This window comes from Cervus canadensis, chromosome 25, assembly GCF_019320065.1.
Source record: "Cervus canadensis isolate Bull #8, Minnesota chromosome 25, ASM1932006v1, whole genome shotgun sequence".
Lineage (NCBI taxonomy): Eukaryota > Metazoa > Chordata > Mammalia > Artiodactyla > Cervidae > Cervus > Cervus canadensis.
In genome coordinates, this window is record NC_057410.1 from 12,953,596 (window position 1) to 12,978,374 (window position 24,779).

The 24,779-nt window shown below is 38.4% G+C and overlaps 1 protein-coding gene across 1 annotated transcript; it reads left to right on the forward strand.

The window, feature by feature from the left end:
* Positions 1 to 3,837: 3,837 nt before the first annotated feature.
* On the forward strand, positions 3,838 to 24,090 carry YEATS4 (YEATS domain containing 4). The gene is made up of 7 exons (XM_043446796.1): positions 3,838 to 4,156; positions 7,014 to 7,133; positions 9,487 to 9,553; positions 9,656 to 9,750; positions 13,896 to 13,988; positions 14,080 to 14,167; positions 23,437 to 24,090. Exons 1-7 carry the CDS (start codon positions 4,106 to 4,108, stop codon positions 23,604 to 23,606), a joined length of 684 nt encoding a protein of 227 aa, XP_043302731.1. The 5' UTR covers positions 3,838 to 4,105; the 3' UTR covers positions 23,607 to 24,090.
* The last annotated feature ends 689 nt before the right edge of the window (positions 24,091 to 24,779 follow it).

Below are 24,779 nucleotides of genomic sequence, written 5' to 3' on the forward strand. Positions count from 1 at the left end.
AAGATCCCCTGGAGGAGGCATGGCAACCCACTCCAATATTCTTGCCTGGAGAATCCCCATGGACAGAGGACCCTAGTGAGCCACAGTCCATGTGGTCACAGAGTTGGACATGACTCAGCAACTAAGCATAGCCCACAGCATATTAACAATTTGACTGATTTTGGTTTTAGTTGACTTCTTTGTTTCCTCTAATCTGCCATTTTGTTTGTTTACTTTGGATTATATCTTTCACACTAGAGGTGTTTCTCTGTTATTTGGCAATCCTTGGTTATCTACTTAAATTTAGGATTGGGAAACTTTAAAAGTCATTTGAAGGTGCAAGGGCCTATGTACTTTGACCCTGTGTACTTCATTGAAGGATGACTTGGTTGGTTGAGTCAATTTCACTGAGGCTTCTTCGATCTCTCCTCTTAGACTTGTCACATTCCCCACAGCAGCCTATTCCTATTCTCTACTAGAAAAACAGGGCCTGGTTCCAAGTATTTGAGTTAAGTGACAGATGAAGTCTTGGTACCAGGCATGTGTTTAGTTAAACTGCCTATTTTCTGTAGGGTATTTCTCAGGTCAAGAAACAACAGATAGAACTAGACATGGAACAGTGGACTAGTTCAAAATTGGGAAGAGTACATCAAGGATGTATATTTTCACCCTGCTTATTTAACTTATAGGCAGAATACATGGTATGAAATGCCGGATTGGGTGAAGTTCAAGCTGAAATCAAGATTGCAGGGAGAAATATCAATAACCTCAGATATGCAGATGATACCACCCTGAAGGCAGAAAGTGAAGAGGAACTAAAGACTTTCTTGATGAAGACAGTGAAAGAGAAGGCTTAAAACTCAACATTTAAAAAACTATGAGCATGGCATCCGGTCTGTCACTTCATGGCAAATAGATGGGGGAAAAATGGAAACACTAACAGACTTTATTTTCTTGGACTCCAAAATCACTGTGGATGGTGACAGCAGGCATGAATTAAAGATGCTTGCTCCTTGGAAGAAAAGCTAGGACAAAGCTAGACAGCATATTAAAAAGCAGAGACATAACTTTGCTGACAAAGGTTCAGTTCAGTTCAGTTCAGTTGCTCAGTCATGTCCAACTCTCTGCGACCCCATGAATCGCAGCACGCCAGGCCTCCCTGTCCATCACAAACTCCCGGAGTTTATTCAAACTCATGCCCATTGAGTCGGTGACACCATTCAGCCATCTTATCCTGTCGTCCCCTTCTCCTCCTGCCCCCAATCCCTCCCAACATCAGGGTCTTTTCCAACGAGTCAACTCTTCGCATCAGGTGGCCAAACTATTGGAGTTTCAGCTTCAGCATCAGTCCTTCCAATGAACACCCAGGACTTATCTCCTTCAGGATGGACTGGTTGGATCTCCTTGCAGCTCAAGGGACTCTCAAGAGTCTTCTCCAACACCACAGTTTAAAAGCATCAATTTTTCAGCGTTCAGCTTTCTTCACAGTCCAACTCTCACATTCATACACGACCACTGGAAAAACCATAGCCTTGACTAGACGGACCTTTGTTGGCAAAGTAATGTCTCTGTTTTTTAATATGCTATTTAGGTTGGTCATAACTTTCCTTCCAAGGAGTAAGCATTTTTTAAATTTCATGGCTACAATCACCATCTGCAGTGATTTTGGAGCCCCAAAAAATAAAGTCTGACACTGTTTCCACTGTCTCCCCATCTACTTCCCATGAGGTGATGGGACCAGATGCCATGATCTTAGTTTTCTGAATGTTAAGCTTTAAACCAACTTTTTCACTCCCCTCTTTCACTTTCATCAAGAGGCTTTTTAGTTCCTCTTCACTTTTTGCCATAACGGTGGTGTCATCTGCATATCTGAGGTTATTGATATTTCTCTCGGCAATCTTGATTCCAGCTTGTGCTTCTTCCAGCCCAGCGTTTCTCATGATGTACTCTGCATAGAAGTTAAATAAGCAGGGTGACAATATACAGCCTTAACACACTCCTTTTCCTATTTGGAACCAGTCTGTTGTTCCACGTCCAGTTCTAACTGTTGTTTCCTGACCTGCATACAGGTTTCTAAAGAGGCAGGTCAGGTGGTCTGGTATTCCCATCTCCTTCAGAATTATCCACAGTTTATGGTGATGTACACAGTCGAATGCTTTGGCGTAGTCAATAAAGCAAAAATAGATGTTTCTCTGGAACTGTCTCGCTTTTTTGATGATCCAGCGGATATTGGCAATTTGATCTCTGGTTCCTCTGCCTTTTCTAAAACCAGCTTGAACATCTGGAAGTTCTCGGTTCACGTATTGCTGAAGTCTGGCTTGGAGAATTTCGAGCATTACCTTACTAGCGTGTGAGATGAATGCAATTGTGCGGCAGTTTGAGCATTCTTTGGGATTGCCTTTCTTAGGGATTGGAATGAAAACTGACCTTTTCCAGTCCTGTGGCCACTGCTGAGTTTTCCAAATTTGCTGGCATATTGAGTGCAGCACTTTCACAGCATCATCTTTCAGGATTTGAAATAGCTCAACTGGAATTCCATCACAACCACTAGCTTTGTTTTGCAGTGATGCTTCCTAAGGCCCACTTGACTTCACAATCCAGGATGTCTGGCTCTAGGTGAGTGATCACACCATTGTGATTATCTGGGTCATGAAGATCTTTTTTGTACAGTTCTTCTGTGTATTCTTGCCACCTCTTCTTAATATCTTCTGCTTCTGTTATGTCCATACCATTTCTGTCCTTTATTGAGCCCATTTTTGCATGAAATGGGCTGACAAAGGTACGCCTAGTCAAAGGTATGGTTTTTCCAGTAGTCATGTACAGACGTGAGAATTGGACCATAAAGAAATCTAAGCACCAAAGAACAGATGCTTTTGAACTATGGTGCTGGAGAAGACTCTTGAGAGTCCCTTCTGCAGCACGGAAATCAAACCAGTCAATCCTAAAGGAAATCAACCCTGAATATTCATTGGAAGGACTGATGTGGAAGCTGAAGCCCAATACTTTGGCCACATGATGCAAAGAACTGACTCACTGGAAAAGACCCTAATGCTGGGAAAGACTGAGGGCAGGAGGAAAGGAGGGGCAACAGAGGATGAGATGGTTGGATTGCATCATCAACTCAATGGACAGAAGTTTGAGCAAACTCCAGGAGATAGTGAAGGACAGGGAAACCTGGTATATTCCAGCCTATGCGGTGGCATAGTCAGACACGACTGAGCAATTTAACAACAAACAAGAAAATTTGCAAAGTAGTTAGTACCACAGAAGGGGCAAAGGAGGGGAGGTTTGTTGTCACGTTAGGGATCTTAGAATCGAAACTGAGCAGAAAAAGGAAGGAAAGAGATGAAGAAGTCAGTAAATAAATTATAATAAACAAAATAAATTTTAAAAGAAATAAATAATAAATAAAAATATATAATAATAAATTATCGTTGCAACCATGTAAGTCTGAGACTGTTCAGTTCAGTCTCTCAGTCGTGTCCGACTCCTTGAGACCCACGGACTGCAATACGCCAGGCCTCCCTGTCCATCACCAACTCCCGGAGTTTACTCAAATATCCATTGAGTCAGTGATGCTATCCAACCATCTCATCCTCTGTCATCCCCTGAGACGGCTAGGTGAACGCAAAGAAAAGCGGGGAGTAGACGAGATTTCATGAACATAATTTCAGAACTGTAACGCTTTGGCAATGGCAACGCATCACCTCCAACAGCCAGTTTCTCTGTCATTGCGAAGCCAGGTGGTCTGGGCCGGCGACAAGCTGACTGGAAATTCTTCGCTTCCTCGGACCCTGCCAACAGAGATTGGTCCAGCGACACCCCACCTCCACTGCCCTGCGCGTGCGCACTGTAAGAGAGCTCGTTGCGCCTGCGCACAACGTCGCCGCTGCCGCCCACTCCAGATCCGACCTCACCGACAGCGGAGCTGAATGGGCTTCCGGGACGCCGTCCGCGGCGAGCAGTTGGCGCTTCCTAGGCGACCGGAGTCCCGCTGACTCGTCCTCCTTCGGCCAGAAACCCTCCTCCTGGGCCCGCGCGGGAGGAGTGGGGTCTCTGAGGGAGCGGCGAGCCCGCCGGCCCCGGTCACTTTCCCTGGCTGCGGCGGCTTCTACCGTAAGACAATATGTTCAAGAGAATGGCCGAATTTGGGCCTGACTCCGGCGGGAGAGTGAAGGTCAGTGCGCGGCCGGTGCCTGCTCTCACAGAGTATCTTTCTCGTCCCGGCTCTTTCTAGCCCGGCCTGGGGAGGGTCAGCTTGTTCCCTCTCGCTCCTTCTTGCCTCAGGCTGAAACCGGGTTTTCTAGGAGGACGGCGACTCAGAGCCCCAAAGGGAAAATTGTGGTTTCTTTGGGCCCCAACTTCAGGTGTCACCCCCTTCCTTCCATCCCAGCCAAAATAAACTGACATAATCCTTGGTGTCTGGGGGCGAGATGGACGTCGTCGCCAAGGAAGAAGCCACTTGGAGGGCTGGCAGATCCTGGCTTGGTGTTCCTCCGCTGCCAACCCAGGTCACCTGTAAATCGGGGTCGCGAGGCACCCACCTATTGTGGGATAACAACAGCCGATTCCGCGCTAAGGAAGCACGTGGGTGAAAGCTTGACCGGATTCTCTCAGCCCCTATTGCAGCCTTACAAAGGCTACTCCCAGTATTTACAAGTGTGGTAACGATAGAGCTGGCGGATAGAAAAGTTCCGAAGACTTCCCCAAGTTCGTAGTGTTCATAAAGCCTCAAGGCTACAGCCAGGATACTAACTAATCAAGGCAAAGAAGATGCCTGGCACATAGGCAACATTCAGTACACGTTAGTTTCTTAGTTTGTAATTAAAGTTATAATCGAGCCTAACGTGATGTTTGACACCGTGACAAATTTCCCTCCCACTTTAATACGTTACCTGGCACATTAATTTTTTATGTCACGACCAGCTGCTTCGTGATATAACATTGGTTTTTACCCCCTTCAGATTTTTATGTACCACAGAAAGAAAAATTTTTTCAAAAAGAAATCACCCAATTTTTGCACCAATCTAGTTGCTCTAGGTTTTAAGAATCCTTCTCCATGTCATACTGTTCACATAAATTTATGCCGTATATGCAGTTGTCATACACAGTGCTTTAATGCTTCTTATAACGTGAGAGCACTTTGAAAGTTTCAAAAGTTACTGAAATTAAATGGAAGGGGAAAGAGATGGCCAGGTAAAATTAATAGCAGGAGTTTCATAAACATATTTTCCCTCTGCTTTGGGGCCAGATTTTGGAATGATAAAGTACTACAGAAAAGAGCATTATAAAAACATTGAAAAATAATAAAAAAAAAATAAGGGAAAAGAGAGAAAACAGAAAAGAGGATTATAAGATTAGCTTTCAGAGAAGAACTTACAGAGCTTTCTCAATTTGTAATCACGTTAGGTTCTAAAAGTCTTGTAAGTCCAGAATGAAGTGAGGAGATTAGGCTTGTAGTCCTCAAATGCTTTTCCACCAAAAATGGGTGTGTTAGTCATTTAAAACTTAAAATTAGGGACCTATTTCTTCTCCTTGCGGATTGTTGCCTGATCTCGTAAGCACCTTTTCCCAATTTGGATAAATTTCATCCTAGTAGAAAGCCCGCTGACAAATGAATGCCCTTTAAATATTTGGAGAACTCTACAAGGTCCTGTCAACACTGGAGCAGTGGAACCTATTATCTACTCACCTTGTCAGTGCTCCTTTGTGTTTGTTTATTCATTCAGTCCTTAAAGGTGAGGCCCTATCTTTGTGTGCCCCAAAAGTGCACTTGCTGTGAAATTTTTTTTTTTTTATTCCCATACAAACTGCTTGCCTTCTTCTAAGTTAACTTTAGGCTAATAGGTATTGAATTTATTTGAGGATTACCTAGTCACAATGAAGTTTTTCCCTTTATGACCAACCTACTATATAGCAGGTGCAAGTCTCCCAGCCTCAATGGGAGGGGAGTTTGGGGGAGAATGGACACATGTGTAAGTATGGTTGAGTCCCCTTGCTGTTCACCTAAAACTATCACAACATTGTTAATCAGCTATACCCCAATACAGAATAACAAGTACAAAAAAAAAGGAAAGAAAAAGCTTTTCTATTTGTTTGCCGCTTTTCCTCTTCTTATTACTTGATTACATTGGCCCAGCACTTTTTACATATGATATATCTTGGTCTTGACCTTCAGGTACGTTCTTACTATTGAGCAGTTAGTCTCAAGTTCATGTGCAATATTCAGCATTTTCTCCTGAATTTTTTTTCTCTCTCCTTTTCATCATAATCTGCCTTTACAGTTCTGAAATGTGCACAGAAACATGTACGTGCATCACAGAACTGAGCACAAAGGCAGCAAAATGCCATTAGTCAAGTGTTTATCAAGCTTGAGTCCTCCAAGTGCCTCTGCCATTATCTGAATTCAAATGTAATATTTAACTTGTTTGTTTAAATCTAATTTTTAAAGTCCCTTCCTAAGCATTACCATTCTTGAAATTGTGATTTGAATTGCTAGTTGTAGTTGTGGTTTTTCTAATACAGATTAAAGTAAGCACAAGTAATAAAATGAAAATGCTTCCCTTATTCTACCAAAAAATTATCTTCCAGACTGCCTTTAATTTTTGTACTGTGCTTTGGAAAACCCTGCTGTAAGCTGATTAATAAGGACATTACCATCAGGTGATGACAATCAAAGTTAGTGACTATTAATTCCTGGTTGGTCTTTAAAGTTTGTAAATAAAGAACCTTTTCTATTTCTTTATTTAAAAAAAAAAACAGAGCAAAAATAGAAATTCTCAAAGTACTTTATATGATTTAAATAGACGTTTTCAAAGTGGGAACATTATAATTACTGTGATGTTTAGTTATTTGTGGTAATATAAAATGAGGCTAATTGTCTGGAATTGATTTGTTAAGGGAAATCCATGGTCTGTGCAAACCTAGGTTGTTAGGCTGCCTGCCACTTCTTTAATCAGGCTTTCAAAGCTTTCCTTCTGTTTATTTGGGTAATGATACAATATTAATTTATGTTGAAATTGTTTTTCTTTTAGGGTGTTACTATCGTTAAACCAATAGTTTATGGTAATGTTGCTCGATATTTTGGAAAGAAAAGAGAAGAAGATGGGCACACCCATCAGTGGACAGTATATGTAAAACCATATAGAAATGAGGTGAATATTTCTTTTTCCTAAAACCTTTTTGAAGCTATGGTTTGTTTTGCTTGAAGATAAATTGTAATATCATTTTCTAGTAACTGATAATAAAATTGTCCCAATGTAGGATAATCAACAAGGTCCTACTGTGTAGCACTTGGAACTCTGCTGAACGTTATTGGGAGGGGAGTTTGGGGGAGAATGGGTCCGTGTATATGTAAGGCTGAGTCCTTTCCCTGTTCACCTGAAACTCTCATAGCATTGTAATCAGCTTTACTGCAATACAGAATAAAACATTTTGTTAAAAAAGAAATTGCCCATTGTAGAAATGTTACCCCAAAAGTTGAAAGAATAAAGTAAGAGCTGTCATCTTTGTATGCTTGTTAGTAGAAATCAATTTTCCAAAACTGTTTTCTAATTAAAATTAAGTTATGAGCTTCCCTAGAGGCTCAGTGGTTAAGAATTCACCTGCTAATGCAGAGGAGGTGGGTTCGGTCCCTGGGTCGGGAAGATTCCCTGGGAAAGAATTGACAACCCACTCCAATATTCTTGCCTAGGAAAGCCCATGGACAGAGGAACCTGGCAGCCTATGGTCCGTGGGGTCGCAAAAGAGCTAGACACAACTTAGCGACTAAACAACAACAATGGTAACAAGAACTATCCTGTATACATAGTATGTCTTCTAATCACCACCCCTTAAGGTAGCCTAGTATGTAATCACGTGTTTCAGGAATGATAAATTTAAGTTATAATTTTATAATCAGAGAAGATGAAAGACAAAACTGCTGCATAATCTGGCTGCTGGTAGTTTGGTTTTGTGGCTGAATCTCTACTGCCTGGAATGTAGTCAGTACATAGTAGGTATTCAGTGGGTACTGAATGAGTAAATATTCTTCTGTTTAAAACCCTTCATTCTGTATGTCAGCTGTTACTGATCCAATATAGTGGAAGCAATAAGGCAAGTGAGAATTTATGTTATCATTGTAATCATTTGTCACCTTCTGGAAACATCTGAAAAAGCATTTAGAGGCGTCATGAAGAGATGTTAACTTCTGAAAAGTTGAAAATGGTGCCAAGTACCATAGGATAGATTCATAGCTTGAAAGTGATAAAGGTTTCCTGCTTCAAATACTTTTACCATGTGTAAGAGAGAATAATTTTGGACTTATACTTTATCAAGGAGGGGACACATTTTGTGAAGGAATTTAGTAACTATTCAAAATAACTTTATAGTGTCAATTTTAAGGATCGTCTTCCCAGTAACCCCACACTGTGTTGAGTCATGTTTAATAAATTAAGAGATGATCAATTTAGAGGTAAATAAAACACAATATGCCACACATTAAACTGCCATATAGGACAGTTTATAGTGACTCAGCTCAGTACGTGCGTGCTAACTTGCTTCTGTCGTGTCCAACTCTTTGCAGCCCTATGGACTGTAGCCCTCCAGGCTCCTCTGTCCGTGGGATTCTTCCGGCAAGAATACCGGAGTGGGTTGCCGTGTCCTTCTGCAGGGGGTCTTCCACACAGGGATCGAACCCACATCTCCTATCTCCTGCACTGGCAGGCAGGTTCTTTACCACTAGCGCCACCAGGGACGCCCACATAGAACTCAGTGCAGCCACAATTTAAAGGTGACTGGTTGAATGTAGGCCTCCTAAGTTGAAATTGAGCAAAATACAGCACAGCAAGTAGTGATGCAATCCAAAGTTATCTTAATTTCAAGGGCAAAAAAGATTCTAGTTGACCTTTGATTTTTGTTTATCTTTTCTTGGTATATTTCACCAAAAGACTAAATTAAAATAGTGAAACCAACTAAGCTTGATGTTTCTTCTTTAGCATTTATACTGTCCTGTATTAAACAAAATTAAAAGACAAAAAACTTTCAAAGTCCACACAAAAGCTTATATGTAAATATTCATTGTGACATTATTCATAATTGCCCAAATGTCTCCAAACTGATAAGTGGATAAATAAAATATGGTGTGTTCATACAATGAAATATTATTAAGCAATAAAATGAAGTAATGATACATTCTACTACCACATGGAAGAAATGTACTCGTTTTTATGGGAAAATCAAAATCAATTTTGAGTATTGTCAACAGAGATATATCAAATAATACTCAAAGGTACATAAACATAGGATTTGCAACACAATGAATAGAGGCATATGTATTTATAGATATGATGAATTATGAAAGAATCTGGCACAAGCTTCCTTTGTTTAAAATAAAAAAACAAACCTCCAGGTTGTAATTCATATTTCTTAGGCATTTCTTGTCTATAAAATTAGTACATATGCTCAATGTATTTCCCTCCTAATTTTTATATGTAGATGGCAGAACTAATTAATTCCTCTGTATTTTAGGATATGTCAGCATATGTAAAGAAAATCCAATTTAAATTACATGAAAGCTATGGCAATCCTTTAAGAGGTACAGTAGTTCTGTGATTCATAATATACAAAATTTAAAAGAACTAGGAAACTGTATCAGCAGTTTAAAATTCTGAATTGTTTTCTTTTTTCTTTCTTTTAGTTGTTACTAAGCCTCCATATGAGATTACTGAAACAGGATGGGGTGAATTCGAAATAATCATCAAAATATTTTTCATTGATCCTAATGAAAGACCTGTGAGTAATGTACTCTTTGTAGATATAAAATGGATTTTTTAGTAATTGTGAAAACGTAATAGTATATTACACAACATATACAAGCTGTGTGTTGACATTTATTTATTCAGGTATACTTTATATAAGTTTATGTCTTGCTGTATCTTGCCATGCATTAAAGTTTTTCTTTTTTAAATGAAGTGCCTTTCAAAAATCTTTTATTTTCCAAGTATAAAAAGAAGGAATATGGTACAAACAGTTATTTGAAAGAAATCATAGGAATTATATGATTATTACAGCAAAAAAAAGTCTTAAATTCATTAGTATTTTTTTGGCTATTAGTAATAAACAAGTTGAGTCCATACACTCTCTGAAATGGGAGTGTCCAGTTTTTTAGTTAAAAACCCTAGAATGCCTTTTTACTTTTTCAAACTGTCATCAGTACTAGCAGCTTTATCTTATTCATGATTCCTTTCATCATTTGCTCTGTTCTTCAGATTGTTGCTAGATAATGTAAAAAGTCCCAAAAGTTTTCACTTTGAGCCCTCAGCAACTTGGTGAGGTTGGTGAGATCCTTGTTTTAGAGATGAGGATACTAAGGCTCAGAGATAAAGTCTTGTGCTCAAAAATACAGTTAATTGTGGTAGAGCTAGTTTTTGAACCTGTGTATTTGCATTCAGATGTCACACTCTTTCCTTTATTCTTTTGACTAAAACCACTAAGCCTGTTTTATTGTTAAACACAAAGAGTTACAAGTCAGGCTATTTCATTGCACATTTGTATGGCCGATGTTTTAACTCCACTTTCAGGGTTTTAACATTCATCATCATCAATTTTCATCTTGATAGATTGAATTCATTCCTTCAGCATCATTTACACTTTAATTATCCGATTATATTTGTAAAACTGTGTGCTTTTAAAGGAGTTGAATACCACCTGGGCCAGTGATACAGAGAATTAGTTCGTAACTAACTACGCCAGAAATGCCTGAGGTGTTTTTTAGAAGTTCAGATATCTAGTCCCCATTCTCTGGATGGCGATTCATCGGTTTGGAGAGGGGCCAGCACCCCCAGGTAATTCTGATGCATAGTAAGCTTTAGGGCCAGTTGACGTAGACCACTACATAGAAGTTTCCTTTAGCCCCTCCAGTGTAGTAGGAAAAGAAGACTGACTTCCATCATGAAGGGAAACATCCTGTTCAGATTTGGAGAAGTTGTAGTTTTCAGAAAGTTCTACTTTATATTGCGCTTCCTTGAACTTTTTCCTGAAAACTATTCATAGATTAGTTTGTTTTTATTTTCCTCCTGAAGATCCATCTAAATGGTTATTTAAATATCTTCCATGTGGTAACGTTTCGGTATCTCCTACCATTCTTGTCTTTCTGAGATACTCTCACAGATACTCTATTTGGCAAAAAATTATTAAATATATTTGCAAGATACTTCTCGGGGGGCAGGATACAAAGATCAGACACTACACCTATCCTTGATCAAAATAGTCTATTTGGGAATGTAGAGCACAGAATATGGCAGATATTGAGAGACGGAGAGGGAGAAGTTGTTACTGTTGTTAGAGCTGAGGTTCTTGTTAACATAAGGTTGCTTTGAATTCATTTTATTTTGAGAATGTGCTGCTTTACCTGTCTGCCTCCTCATCTGTTTCCCCCATCTCACCTCCCTGCCCCTCCTTGGAAAATACATCTCTGAAAGAAATCATTATATCATGTAACCTCATTATGAGACAGCTCTCAAAGTCTACTCTTGGGAAGGGAAGGTAATACATTCTCTGGCACTTCTGCAGTGATTAATTTATTGATAGGTTTTCATGTAGATCTACATGGACCTGAATTTTATCCATTCCAAACTGTTCTCGTGTTCTTTTAGTATAATGAAACTATTATAGTTTTTCAGTTGACTCTTATAGAAAATAAGTCATATGAAGATTTATTTAAACTATAAAAGAAAGACATGGGTAACTTGTGATTTGCTTCCGTTATCCAGTAACCTATTACAGATCAAGCCACTATGTAAAAGGAATGGTTGTTTCTAAAAGCAAGATACTAATATTAGGGTTTTATTCCTAGAAATATTTCCAGCAGGTATAGGCATTTTCATTGCTCTTAAGAGTCTTCAAGCATCAGTGTAAATTAGAGACATCTGTCTTGAAATTTTTCATTGTTTGCATCTGCATGAATGCCTTGCAAAATCTGAATGAATTTGGGAAAGGGCAGTTTTATAATGTAGTTTTCAATACTGCTCAAATTATAAAACACATAATATATAGTTTTTAAAAGATTAAAAAATAAAATGTGCAAGCTTCCTGAATTAGGTTCCTATGGCTGCCATAACAGTATCACAAACTGAATGGGTAAAAACAGCAGTTTGTTCTCTTGGTTCTGGAGACTAGAAGTCCAGTTTCAAGGTGTTGCCATGCTCTCTCCAGAGCCTCTAGGGGAGGGCCTTTTCCTGCCTCCTCTAGTTTGTGGTAGCCACAGGGGTTCCTTGGCTGTGGCAGCGTAACTCCCGTCTCTGCCTCCATTGTCACATGGCCGTCTCTCCCTCCCCATCTCTGTGTCTCTCCCGCTTTTATGGGGACATCAGTCATATTAGACTAGGGCCCCCGCAAGGCTTCATCTTGATTACATCTGCAAAGACTCTGTTTGCAAATATGGTCACATTCACAGGCATTGAGGATAAGTATAGATACTTCACTATCTTTGGGGGGATATAATTTAACCCCATAACATAGAAGTTGGTTACAGTAGTGTTTTGTTTGTGTTTTCGTGAAACCCATGACTGGGAGTTAAATGATCTGAATACTGATTAAAATTGCCATTTCTGACCCCTTCTTCAGAAGAACGACAGTACTGTTTTCAGTTCCTCTAGGAATTAACTCCCATGTATCTGATGTATTTAAATCCCTAAGTTTGGATTTTTCAATTTTAGATAGTATCTCAACTTCTGAGGATGACACATGATCCTTTATCTTCATATTTCTTTTTTCATTTTGCTGGAGGAATTTCTTCAGAAAGGATGCCTAAGAAATTTTCAGAGCAAAATTTTTATTTTGCTCTCTAAAAATATCTTTATTTTTACTTCATACATGATTGATTGGGTGAGGAATTCTAGGATCCACAGGAGGATATGCTCTCTTGTCTGTGAGTAAAAGGAAAAGGAAGATTAACCAGTCCAGCCACCCAAAGCATTCTTGATTTCTACACCTGCCAATTTTGGGCTTCCAGTCTCTCTCGGGCTCCACTGGGGCCACTGTCTCTCACCTCTGATGCAGTTTTCTTCCCTAAGTTTTTAGGTTGTGGATTTCCCCATTATGGGTTATCTATTGGTGTAGTCTCATCTGCTTTCTGTCATCCCAGAAATTTGTGAAATTATCTGCTTTAAATATGATGCCTGCTTTTTATGATGATTTTAGCTGACGTTTTGGAAAATTCTTCAAGGCATCTCAGTTGGTTCTCCAACTTCAGCATGAACTCTTGATGTTTTACCTGCTAGATTTTGTTTTGTTTAAATAATCATACATTGTGCTACACAGCTTTTCCATTGATGTCTTATTATATCTGTTTCCAAGTATTTTGAAGAGACGTTGCTCTTGCTGAAGTGAATTATCAGTGGCTAACTTTTCGTTTATTATGCTACTTATGTTATAATCTTAATATTACACTAGAGAAATTAACTTGTCCTTTAAAACTTGAGTATTTTAGTATTGATCATTCCTTTTGAAATCAGATCTTTTTTCCTCACAGTGAATTTGTAAACTTTACCTGTCACAGTTAAGCAAATTTCATTGGTATAAGTAAAAGACTTTTTGTCTTAGTGATTTCCCAGTTTAATTTGCATAGCCGTATCTTGTGTTATTTTTATATATAGTCACTCTCTGGAATGCTTTGTAGCCAGTCTACTTATCCTCTTTGTAGCATACATATTGAATAGATATGGATACATGTTAATACCTAATAGGAAAATAAAAGTACAGACAGTTTGGATGATCTGCACTGTAAGTTGTAGTTGAGACAAGATCCTGAATTTGATAGATTTACTGCTTTACTTTAGTAGTTACTTCTGTAACTGTAAATCAGTTAGAGAAATGATAATCTCACATGATGATGATAAAAACCATCTACGGATGTCATATCTGTTTTTATTTCACAGGTAACACTGTATCATTTATTAAAGCTGTTTCAGTCAGACACCAATGCAATGCTGGGGAAAAAAACAGTGGTTTCAGAGTTTTATGATGAAATGGTAAGAAGATTTTATAATGAGAGTTTTTAAAGCATTTTCAATTTGTAGATTTTGAAGTTACAGGGCTTTTTTTTCCATTCTATCCCATTAGATATTTCAAGACCCAACAGCAATGATGCAACAATTACTGACAACATCTCGTCAACTTACCTTAGGAGCCTATAAGCATGAAACAGAATGTAAGCGCCGCGAGTTTATAATTGGTCCCGAGTAATAATGTACTCAGCGATGGTGAGGGGACTGTATGATAAGTGACTATTAATTTATAATTGGTCCCGAGTAATAATGTACTCAGCGATGGTGAGGGGACTGTATGATAAGTGACTATTAATTTATAATTGACCCTGAGTAATAATGTACTCAGCGATGGTGAGGGGACTGTATGATAAGTGACTATTAATTTATAATTGATCCCGAGTAATAATGTACTCAGCGATGGTGAGGGGACTGTATGATAAGTGACTATTAATTTATAATTGGTCCCGAGTAATAATGTACTCAGCGATGGTGAGAGGACTGTATGATAAGTGACTATTAATTTATAATTGGTCCCGAGTAATAATGTACTCAGCGATGGTGAGGGGACTGTATGATAAGTGACTATTAATTTATAATTGATCCCGAGTAATAATGTACTCAGCGATGGTGAGGGGACTGTATGATAAGTGACTATTAATTTTTTTTATTATGTATAGGTAAAATTTTTAGGAGTTAGAAAACAAAATATGTATTACTAAAGAACAGATAAGAAGGATGCTTTAAATAGTTCTCAGAATAGGCCAACTTTCAAAAAGGTAAAAGATAGCTGCTCACACACTCTGAAATACTGTTTATCTTTTATTCACTAATTCCATTTAAGTGTAGCTTGTCATTAATCTTGCTTAACCTATCACTCAATTATTTTCTGTGTGTACTAGTCTTTGCTAATGGTTAGTCTGAAGAACCTTGCCGAACATTATAGTTTAGTGTACTGTGATTAGCATCTCTCTCTCTTTCTACACAACATTTCATGCAGCTGTATCAATCATTTGCATTTGCCATTCAAGATGAAATCTATTTACCAACCCCATGTTGACATTTATGTCACCATTTATTCAGTTGTTCCTTTGATCTTTCATTTATTTGCTTACAATATATATTGAGCACCAGTACCTACCCCAAGCATTGTTCTAGGTTCAGAAGATAAAGCAGTGTCTAAACCAGACAAAAGCCCTGTCTTTATGGAGCTTACATTCTAGTGGAAGGAAGAGAAATATTCAATAAATAGAACAAACGTTAGGTGGTGACTGGATGGCATGGAGAAACCTAAAGCAGGTGAGGGAGTGCTGCTGGTGCAAGGAGGTTGTTAGAGTTTTACATATCAGGTCAGAGAAGGCTTCCTGAAATTGTGGTGTTTGAGCAAACACCAAAAGGAGTGGGGAAATGAGGCCTGCAGCTGCATGAGGGAGGAATGCTATGTGTAGAGGGGCAGCAAGGGCAGGAGCCCTGAGGTAAGAGCAGGCTTGGTGTACCCGAGGAACAACAGAAAGGCCGGTGTGACTGGCGTAGAGGGAACACGGAGTGGGAGGCGAGGCCAAAGAAGTCAGGAGTTAATAGAGAAAAAAAAAAACCAAGAAGTTAATAGAGGACCAGGTCAGACAGGGTCTTATGGGTAACCGTAGGACATTAGATTTTTAAACTGAAGGAGATGTGAAGTTTTTTTGTGGGTTTTGAGCAGCAGAGTGACATTATAAGAGTAACATTTTCAAAAGACCAGTCCCCTGGTTGCTGTGCTGAGAGTAGATTGTAAACCAAAAGAGCAGAAGGGGAGTAGTTAGGAGGCGCTGCAGTCGCCCAGGTGTGACAGAGCTGTGAGTAGTACCAGGGGCTGGTGGTTTAATAAGATGAGAGAGGAGGAGGTGTATTAATACAAAGCATGACCCTTAAGGTTTGGAGCGCAAAGAAGGAAACAAAGAAATTTTTTCATAGAGATGGGAAGTCTGGGAGGGGCAGCTCTGAGGGGAAAGGTTAGGAGTAAAGTTTGTACATAATGGGTGTGAAATGCCTCTAAGACATGTAAGTGGAGATGTTGAGAAGGGAATTGTACTCAAAGTCTGGTATTCAAGGAGGGGTCTGGGCATATAGATGGACTTATAAATTGTGAGGCCATATGGTATCAATAGAGTAAGTGAAGATAAACAGAGGTTCAAGGATTGAACCCTGGGCTTTCTGAAATTTAGAGATTAAGGAGATGACCAGCTAAGGAAATTAGTAAAAAAAAAAAAAAGATAAACGTGAGTGTGGAAGGGAGTAAAGCTAGGTGCACATAACACCCTAGAGCCAAGTGAAGAAGGTTCATCAGGAAATAGTCGTTAGCTGTGTACCTCTTATAGGGCAAGTAAGATAAGAGCCAGGAAATAGGCGATGCCAACATGGAATTCCTTGGTGACCTTAATGGGGCAGTTGAAGGATAATAGTAAGGACAGAACATCAGTTGAAGTGGATCCAGAGAGCGAGAGATGAGACACTGGAGCCAGGTGCTGTGGATAAGCCTGTCCTAGAGTTTGACCTGTAAAGGGAAGGTAGCTCCTGAAGCTGTAGGGAGAGCGGGGTTTGGGGTCCAGGGCCAGCGTTCTCCCAGTAAGTATAGGTGTAGGCTGAAAGAAGTGACCCAGTAAAAGAAAGGGGTGAGGGGATGAGAATGCAGGGGGAAAGAGATCGCTGTTTAACCATTAATGGTTACAGTAGTGTTTTGTTTGTGTTTTCGTGAAACCCATGACTGGGAGTTAAATGATCTGAATACTGATTAAAATTGCCACTTGGTAGTCATTTAAAATTTCAAATCACCCTCATTAAAAGGATTTATGCTTCATTGTCTACATATGAAAATATGGCCTACTTTGTTGTGAACATAAAACAGAAATGTATTTGATCACTTCAAAAAGGTAAAAAGCACTGGTAACATGCTATTTTAATTTGTTACTGGTCATTTTCTCTTCGTTATAAATCTTTCTCCCATTTCATATTCATAGAGGAAAATTCTCTTTTAAAATTCAAGTGCCTGCATTTCTGTGTTTTCAACAAGACTAATATCATTAATTCATATATGTGTAATAGTAAAAACAAATGTGTTTTATAAAAAGACTTTTCCACAAACTACTTTTGCTATATTAAAGCTTATATGTGGAGCTTTATGACCTTGGAAAGTTTTTTTTTTAATTTTTATTTATTTAGTTTATTTTTTCAAGGCAGGTGGGTGGCCGACATTATCACTGCTCACCCTATGCGCTCGCTTTGCCGACTGGCGTGACCTAAATGCCCCGCCCCCCCCAGGCCCCAGGCATGATCTGCTCCAACCCCCACCTCCCCCCACACCTGGCTTTTGTACAGAGCCCCTGACTTGCTCACGTATTAGACGCCTTGGTCCATGTTTCAAATTTATTTTTGGCTGCGCTGGGTCTTTGTTGCTGTAGGAAGTCCTTCCCTAATTCCAGCAAGTGGAGGTTACTTTTCATTGCAGGGCATGGACTTAACTGCAGTGGCGCCTTTTGTTGTGGAGAGAGGCTCTAGAGCACAGCCTCAGTGGTTGTGGAGCATGCGCCTAGTTGCCCCACTGCATGTGGAATCTTCCCATACTAGGGGTCTGCATGTGTCCCCTGCATTGACAGCTGGATTCTCAACCACTGGGCCACCAGGGAAGCCCAAACCTTGGGAAGTTTTTATTAGTAAACTGCATTTTTGATATTATCTTGAGGTTATTTTCTTAACAGCATCAAATCTATAAGGAAGAAAAGGATAATTCTGTAAATGGTATTGGCACAGTTGATAACTTTTGGAAAGAAAACTTAATTTAGATCATTGCTTCATAGCACTTAATCAATTTCAGTTTAATTAATGAGTTAATTGTTTTTGAGTTTTTTGCCATACCGTGTGGCATATGGCCCAGCGAGGATCACACCCGTGCCCCCTGCACTGGAGGTGCAGACTTAACAATTGGACCACCAAGGAAGCCCCTACATTTTTTTTATATCAATTAGCCTGTTTAAAAAGTTAGAGAAATGACTATCTGTCCTGGCTAGGGAAGACTTTCTAAATTTGAGGTGTTAGAAGAAATTACATTGAAAGACAAATAATGTTTTTTGCAAAAGATATGTAACTTATGCATTTCAAAAGGGCAAAAAAAGAAAAAAATAGATTTTTGGAAAATATGACAAGGGATTAATATGTGCAAAACTCTTAAAATAAAAAAATAGAATATAGTTTTAAACTTCAGTTGATAAATGGACAAAGGAGTGGACAGACAGAAGGAAGATGATTAGTAAATAAAAAGAAAAATATTTGACCCTCCTAGTAATTTTTAAAATGCAAACCAATAATAATGGATGGCTATAATTGTATCAAATATGCAAAAGAAATCTTTCATAGTTGTACCTAGTAAAGATGTGGTGAACACTGTGTTCTCATGAATTGTTTATGTGAATAGGCCTTTTAGAAAAGCAATTTGGGAATATTAATCAAAGGTGTAAAAAAAGATAGATGCACTTTTACCAGTTTGAGAACATTATACTCAATATTTGGTAATATCAGATTTGTTGAGTACTTACCATTTGTACTTTTCTAATCTGTACATGTATAAACTCATTTATATCTATAATAACTTTTTTAGGTAATCCATTTAGAAAAGGAAACTGAGGCACACATTGGTAAGAAACTTGCCCACATTAATACGAGTTAGGGGTACAGCCCAGTCTCCTAGGCAGTCCTCAGAACTTAGGGTATAAAAGCATTGTAATATTTGTAGATAGAGTAATAGGATAGAGGTTGCTCATTATAAAGCACACTCGAAGTTTATAAAGATATTTATACTGGTAAACCTGCAGAAATTGACTTAAGCACTAATGGTCTAGCTTTAAATAGAAGTTGCTTCTACAAGGAATAACTAAACTGATATTGAACGCTTAATAGAGCTTATATGTACTAGATAAGTGCTTTATATTTCTTAAGTGAAGTGAAAGTTGCTCAGTCGTGTCTGACTCTTTGCAACCCCGTGGACTATATAATCCATGGAATTCTCCAGGCCAGAATAATGGAGTGGGTAGCCTTTCCCTTCTCCAGGGGATCTTCCCAACCCAGGGATTGAACCCAGGTCTCCTGCATTGCAGGCAGATTCTTTCCCAGCTGAGCCACAAGGGAAGCCCTTAGGAATTCCCTTAATAGCCCTCAGAGGGAGGTACCACCCTTAACCCCATTTTGCATAGAGAGTTTTGATCTTGCCCCAAATCACTCCGCAGAGCCAGGATTTAAACACACACAGTCTGCGCTCTTAACCAATAAGCTGTTGTTTCTCTTTGTAAAAAGTCTTACAATCTGTGCTTCTAACCAGTGTGTTACATTCGCTTTGCAAAACTAACAATTCTTCTTTGGATTGATTTACTATAAATTGAGGCTTCATTTGGAATTTAAAATAGAAATTTTATATATATTTATATATGTTACAGCCCATGGAATTTCAAAGAATCAGACAACGACTGAACACACACACGTACATACATACATACACGTGTGTGCATACATACATACACAGACACACACATATATACATCTTAAGTGTATGTGTAAACATTTTAGTATATAGGAAGCAGAAAACTAGAACAAGTTTTTAAATGTTCTAGGATCTCATCATTAATTAACCCATTTCTCCAGTATATGGTACTCTTGGCAGTTTTATGATTTGTCAAAAATAGAGTATGATGACTAAATCAAAGAACAAAGATCTATATCTACAATGAATGCTGTCCTCTGACAGATGAGTTAAATTAAGTCTTCCTGACTAGATTTAAAACTACCTGTTACAGTCATAAAGTCCTGTTGTTTCCCAAATCTTTCTGTACTGTCTCTAAGGCCTGCTGTGTCCCACTTCATCTAATTCCTATCTTACTCTTTAAAACTCAGTTCAGATTTTACTTCTGCCAAGAAGCATTCCTTGATATATATATATATATATATATATATATATATATATATATATACACACACACTCTTTGCCCTTAGTATGAATCCTCTCTGCTTTATAGCTCCCTGATTACCTCATGCTGTCCTGCATTTTTCTTTCTTGTCTGTCTCCCACGTCTGTGTCCCAGCCTCCATCAATGTGCCTCTCACGCTGCTGCTGTTTAGTCGCTCAGTCGTGTCCAACTCTTCGTGGCTCCATGGACTGTAGCCCACCAGGCTTTTCTGTCCATGGGGGTTCTCTAGGCAGGAATACTGGAGTGAGTTGCCATGCCCTCCTCCAGAGGATCTTCCCAACGCAGAGATAGAACCCAGCTCTCCCTCATTGCAGGCAGATTCTTTGCCATCCGAGCCACCAGGGAAGCCCAGAAGTCTGTGGGATTTCACAGGCAGGATTGGAGTGGGTTGCCATTTCCTTCTCCAGGGGATCTTCCCAGCCCAGGGACTGAGCCTCCCTGTCTTTCATCTGCTGCGTTGCAGACAGAGCCTTACCACTGAGCCTCCGGGGAAGCCTGCTTTCTCTCTGTGTGTGTCTTTTAATTGATATGGAGAGAGTAGGGGAGCAAAGGGGTAAAAATTTCTGCCTTGTCAACCAAGTCTAAAGACAGACAAGCCACGAAAAGAAATATTGTACTTCTATCACAAATGACTTGTTTCTTTTCTATGTAAAGAGCTCCTGCACATCATTTTAAAAGGCCAATAACCAGTAATTAAAAAGCTTCAGAGCAAAAGAAAACATCAACAAAATTAAAAGGAAACCTACTGAATGGGAGAAAATATTTGCAAATCATGTATCTGATAGAGTTAATTTCCAAAATATATACAGAACTCATACAGCTCAATGGCCAAAACAAAGCATACAATTCAATTAAAACTGGACAGAAGAGCTAAATAGATATTTTTTCAAAGAAGACATGCAGATGGCCAACAGATATCAAAATATGCTCAGTATCACTTATCATCGGGGAAATGCAGATCAAAACCACAAAGGTATTACTTCATGTCTGTTAGAATGGCTGTTATCGAGAAGACTAGAAATAACAAATGTTGGCAGGGATGTGGAGAAAAGGAAACCCTTATTCAATATTGATTGGTGCAGCCACTATGGAAAACAGTGTGGAGTGTCCTCAAAAAAATAAAAGTAGAACTACCATATGATCCAACAATTCCACTTCTGGATATGGCTCTGCAGGAAAAAAAAAAAAACACTAACTTGAAAAGGTATATACACCTCATGTTCATTACAGCATTATTTACAATAACCAAGATAGGAAAACAACATAAGTGTCCATCAATAGATGACTGGATGAAGAAGTGTTTTTTATACACACACATATACATACATATATACACATGCACACACACACACACAATGGAATAATATTCAGCCATTAAAAAGAAGAAATCTTTCCATTTGCATCAACATGGATGGACCTCAAGGGCATTATGCTAAGTGAAATAAATCAGAGAAAAACAAATACAGTATAATCTTATTTATATGTAGACTCTTTTTTAAAAAAAAGCTCAAAAATAACAGAAAACAGATTAGTGGTTGCCAGAGGTTGGGGTTGGAGGGGGCGTGGCCAAAAAGATGCCAATTTCTAGTTATAAAATAAATAAGTGGTGGTGTGATTTATAGCATGGTGACTATAGTTAATATTATATTGCATGCTTGAAAGTTGCTGAGAGAGTAGATTTTAAAATTTCTCCTTACAAGAAAAAAAAATTTGTAACTATATATGGTAACAGATGTTAACTTCAGACTTACTGTGATGATCATTTTGCAATATATACAAGCATTGACTCATGTTGTACACCTGAAACTAATATGTTGTATGTCAATTATACCTCAGTTTTTAAAAAGGCAGGGGCCAGTATCCTAATAGAAAACAGAGGAACGGATAAATAGGCAGTTCATAAAAAGAAGGGGAGAAATATCCCCTAAACATATTAAAAGATTATCAATCTCAGAAATAATAGAAGTGCAAATTAAAACTATTCTGAAATATGACTTTTAACCTTCCAGATTATTTAAGACCAAAAAGTTGATGCAGTAGGGGAACAGACATACTATGCTAGTGAGATTATAAATTAATAATAGAACCTCTAAGAGTCACTTGCCATTCTTCCAAAATTACAAGCACAATTATTCTTCAGCCTAACAATTACTATTTACAGGAATTTATCACACAATTTTCAGCCTTTTAATTTTGTATCAGGTGTATGTTCTATTTTCAAAAATAATTTTAAAAATAAAAGCAATGAAAAATTACAAAGAAAAATATGGATTGTTTTGGCAGTGTAAAAGTTTAGTCTGTTACAAAATGTGTCACAAAAAGTCCCCAGCAGTGAGTAAAATAAGAACACATTGTGTGTTTTTAACATGTTGGATGCTTTTTACATGTATTACTTAATCCTAACTCCTCTGTGAAATACAAAGTTTTAACTGTATTATATAGAAAGAAGAAATTAAGTGGGAGAGATAGCAGCATTCAGCTAGTAAGGGACCGAAGGTGTATTTGAACTCAAGCCTTTCTGATTTCAAAGGGTTTTGGTTTTTTCCCTTCAATCCATGCTGCTTCCAGCTGGTGATCGTTTCATGTGAACAAAAGTACAGCTGTGCCTTGACAGTCACCAGCAGCAGTTAACTGAAAAGTCTACAGGGTGGAAAAGTTGGGTGATAGTAGACGTTATTTTCTCTATAAAACATGGTACTGCACTATCCAAGTGGAATATTTAAATAAATGTAGTCTATTTTGCAGTAATGATATTTTTCTTTAGTAATTTGTTACGTAGCCTGCTAGAATGTTTTAAATATTTAATGTTCCTCTGTCATAATAGTATTTAATATGTTTTTTTAATGTGCCAGATGATATTCATTGTAAATCTTTTAAGCAAATAATATCACGAAGTGTTTGCAGTTATAATCTGTATTTTAGAAATGAGGAGATGAGCATGGAGATTAAAAAAATAGCTTATTCAGAGCGGCACAACTAGTAGAGCTAGAATTCAAGCCTAGACAGTTACTACTCTGTTTTGAAAAAAAGATACAGGTTTACCAGTGTGATTTTGTTTATTTAAGTTTTACCTGTACGTAAATTTAAGAATACTCTTTTTAGTGAAGTCTTATTAGTTGGAAGTCTCTTGGACTATATACTCCCTAATTTCCAAATTAATATGTAAATGGAGGAAAACAAGGACATTATGTCTTAAAATCTTAAGTGTGAATTAAAATACTAGTGGCCCAAATTTTATTTTTTGTGATAGAAAACATCTTAAATCCTCTCTTGAGAGTTCAGACTTTCTCACCCACCCTCCTGTGTTTAAAGTTACTTATCTTAAGTTGTTTGCATTTCATCATGGAAGCGTTGACCTAACGGAATGTCAATTTATTACTCTGTGACATATCTCGGACATATGAGAAAAATGCAATAAATTTGTAACAGTCTGTTTTCTTTAGTTGCAGAACTTGAAGTGAAAACCAGAGAAAAATTAGAAGCTGCAAAAAAAAAAACAAGCTTTGAAATTGCAGAGCTTAAAGAGAGATTAAAAGCAAGTCGTGAAACTATAAATTGTTTAAAAAATGAAATCAGGAAACTGGAAGAAGATGATCAGACAAAAGAAATATAAACAGTTCTGAAGACAACTTGATAGTAAGCTAAGCTGAAAATAAGGTGGACTTTAAAGGAGAGATGGACTACAAATGCTGCAGTGTTTCTAAGAGGAACTTTGTATATAGTTGTCGAGCATAGATTTTTCAGCAATGGGGTCAAAGTATTTGTACTTTACCAGCAATCTTTAATGTGAAATATATGTGTATAATAAGAATGAATGGTGTATAGGTATTTTACCAACCCATTTCAGAGTAGTTCTGTGATGTTAAGCACAATTTTAAAACATTTGTATTGCATCGTATGTATAGCTTATCCTTTTGACAGGCATTGAAATTTCATTATAAAGTATAACTTGTACAAATTTTGTACTTCCCCTAGTAGTTAGAATTAGTTGTAAAATTAAAGTGTGTATTAAATTTTTACCTCCCCCATCCCAGCTCTTTTGTATCTGATGTGCCCAGTGTCCAGTAAGCACTGAATAAATGTAGTCTGCATATGCTGTTTCTGCCTCTTGATGGGTTTCTTTGTCTTGAAGCCCCTGGAACTCTCTCATTACAATTAATGTATCTCCATAGTATTGTGAACATGTATCTCTGATTTGCAGTATTGTAACATACCAGAGCTGTCAGATGGCCAAGATCACATCTGAAGTATTGTTCTGCCTAACTACCGCAGTGTCGTTAGTTTTCACATAGAACAATATTCACTCCCTTGTGCATGTTCCAAAGACACATAGAGGGTGCATGTATGCAGCAATTTTGCACACTACTCCTGATTTCTCTACCTTCTCCCTCAGGCTGTCTTGTCCAAATCCACATGGTGAGCCCTCTACTTTTTTTTTTTTCCTGGCTGTGCTGGGTCTTAGTTTTAGCATGAGGGATCTAGTTTCCTGACCGTGGATCGAACCCAAGGCCCCAACACTGGAAGCACAGAGTCTTAGCCACTGGACCACCAGGGACATCCCAGCCCTCTACTTTTGAGTCATCTAATTTGAACACTGCTGCTGCTGCTGCTAAGTTGCTTCAGTCGTGTCCGACTCTGTGCGACCCCATAGACGGCAGCCCACCAGGCTCCTCCGTCCCCAGGATTCTCCAGGCAAGAACACTGGAGTGGGTTGCCATTTGTGGTACTTAATTTTTAAGGCCTTGTTGGCTAACCCATCTTGGCAACCTAGGAACAGCAGTGAGTA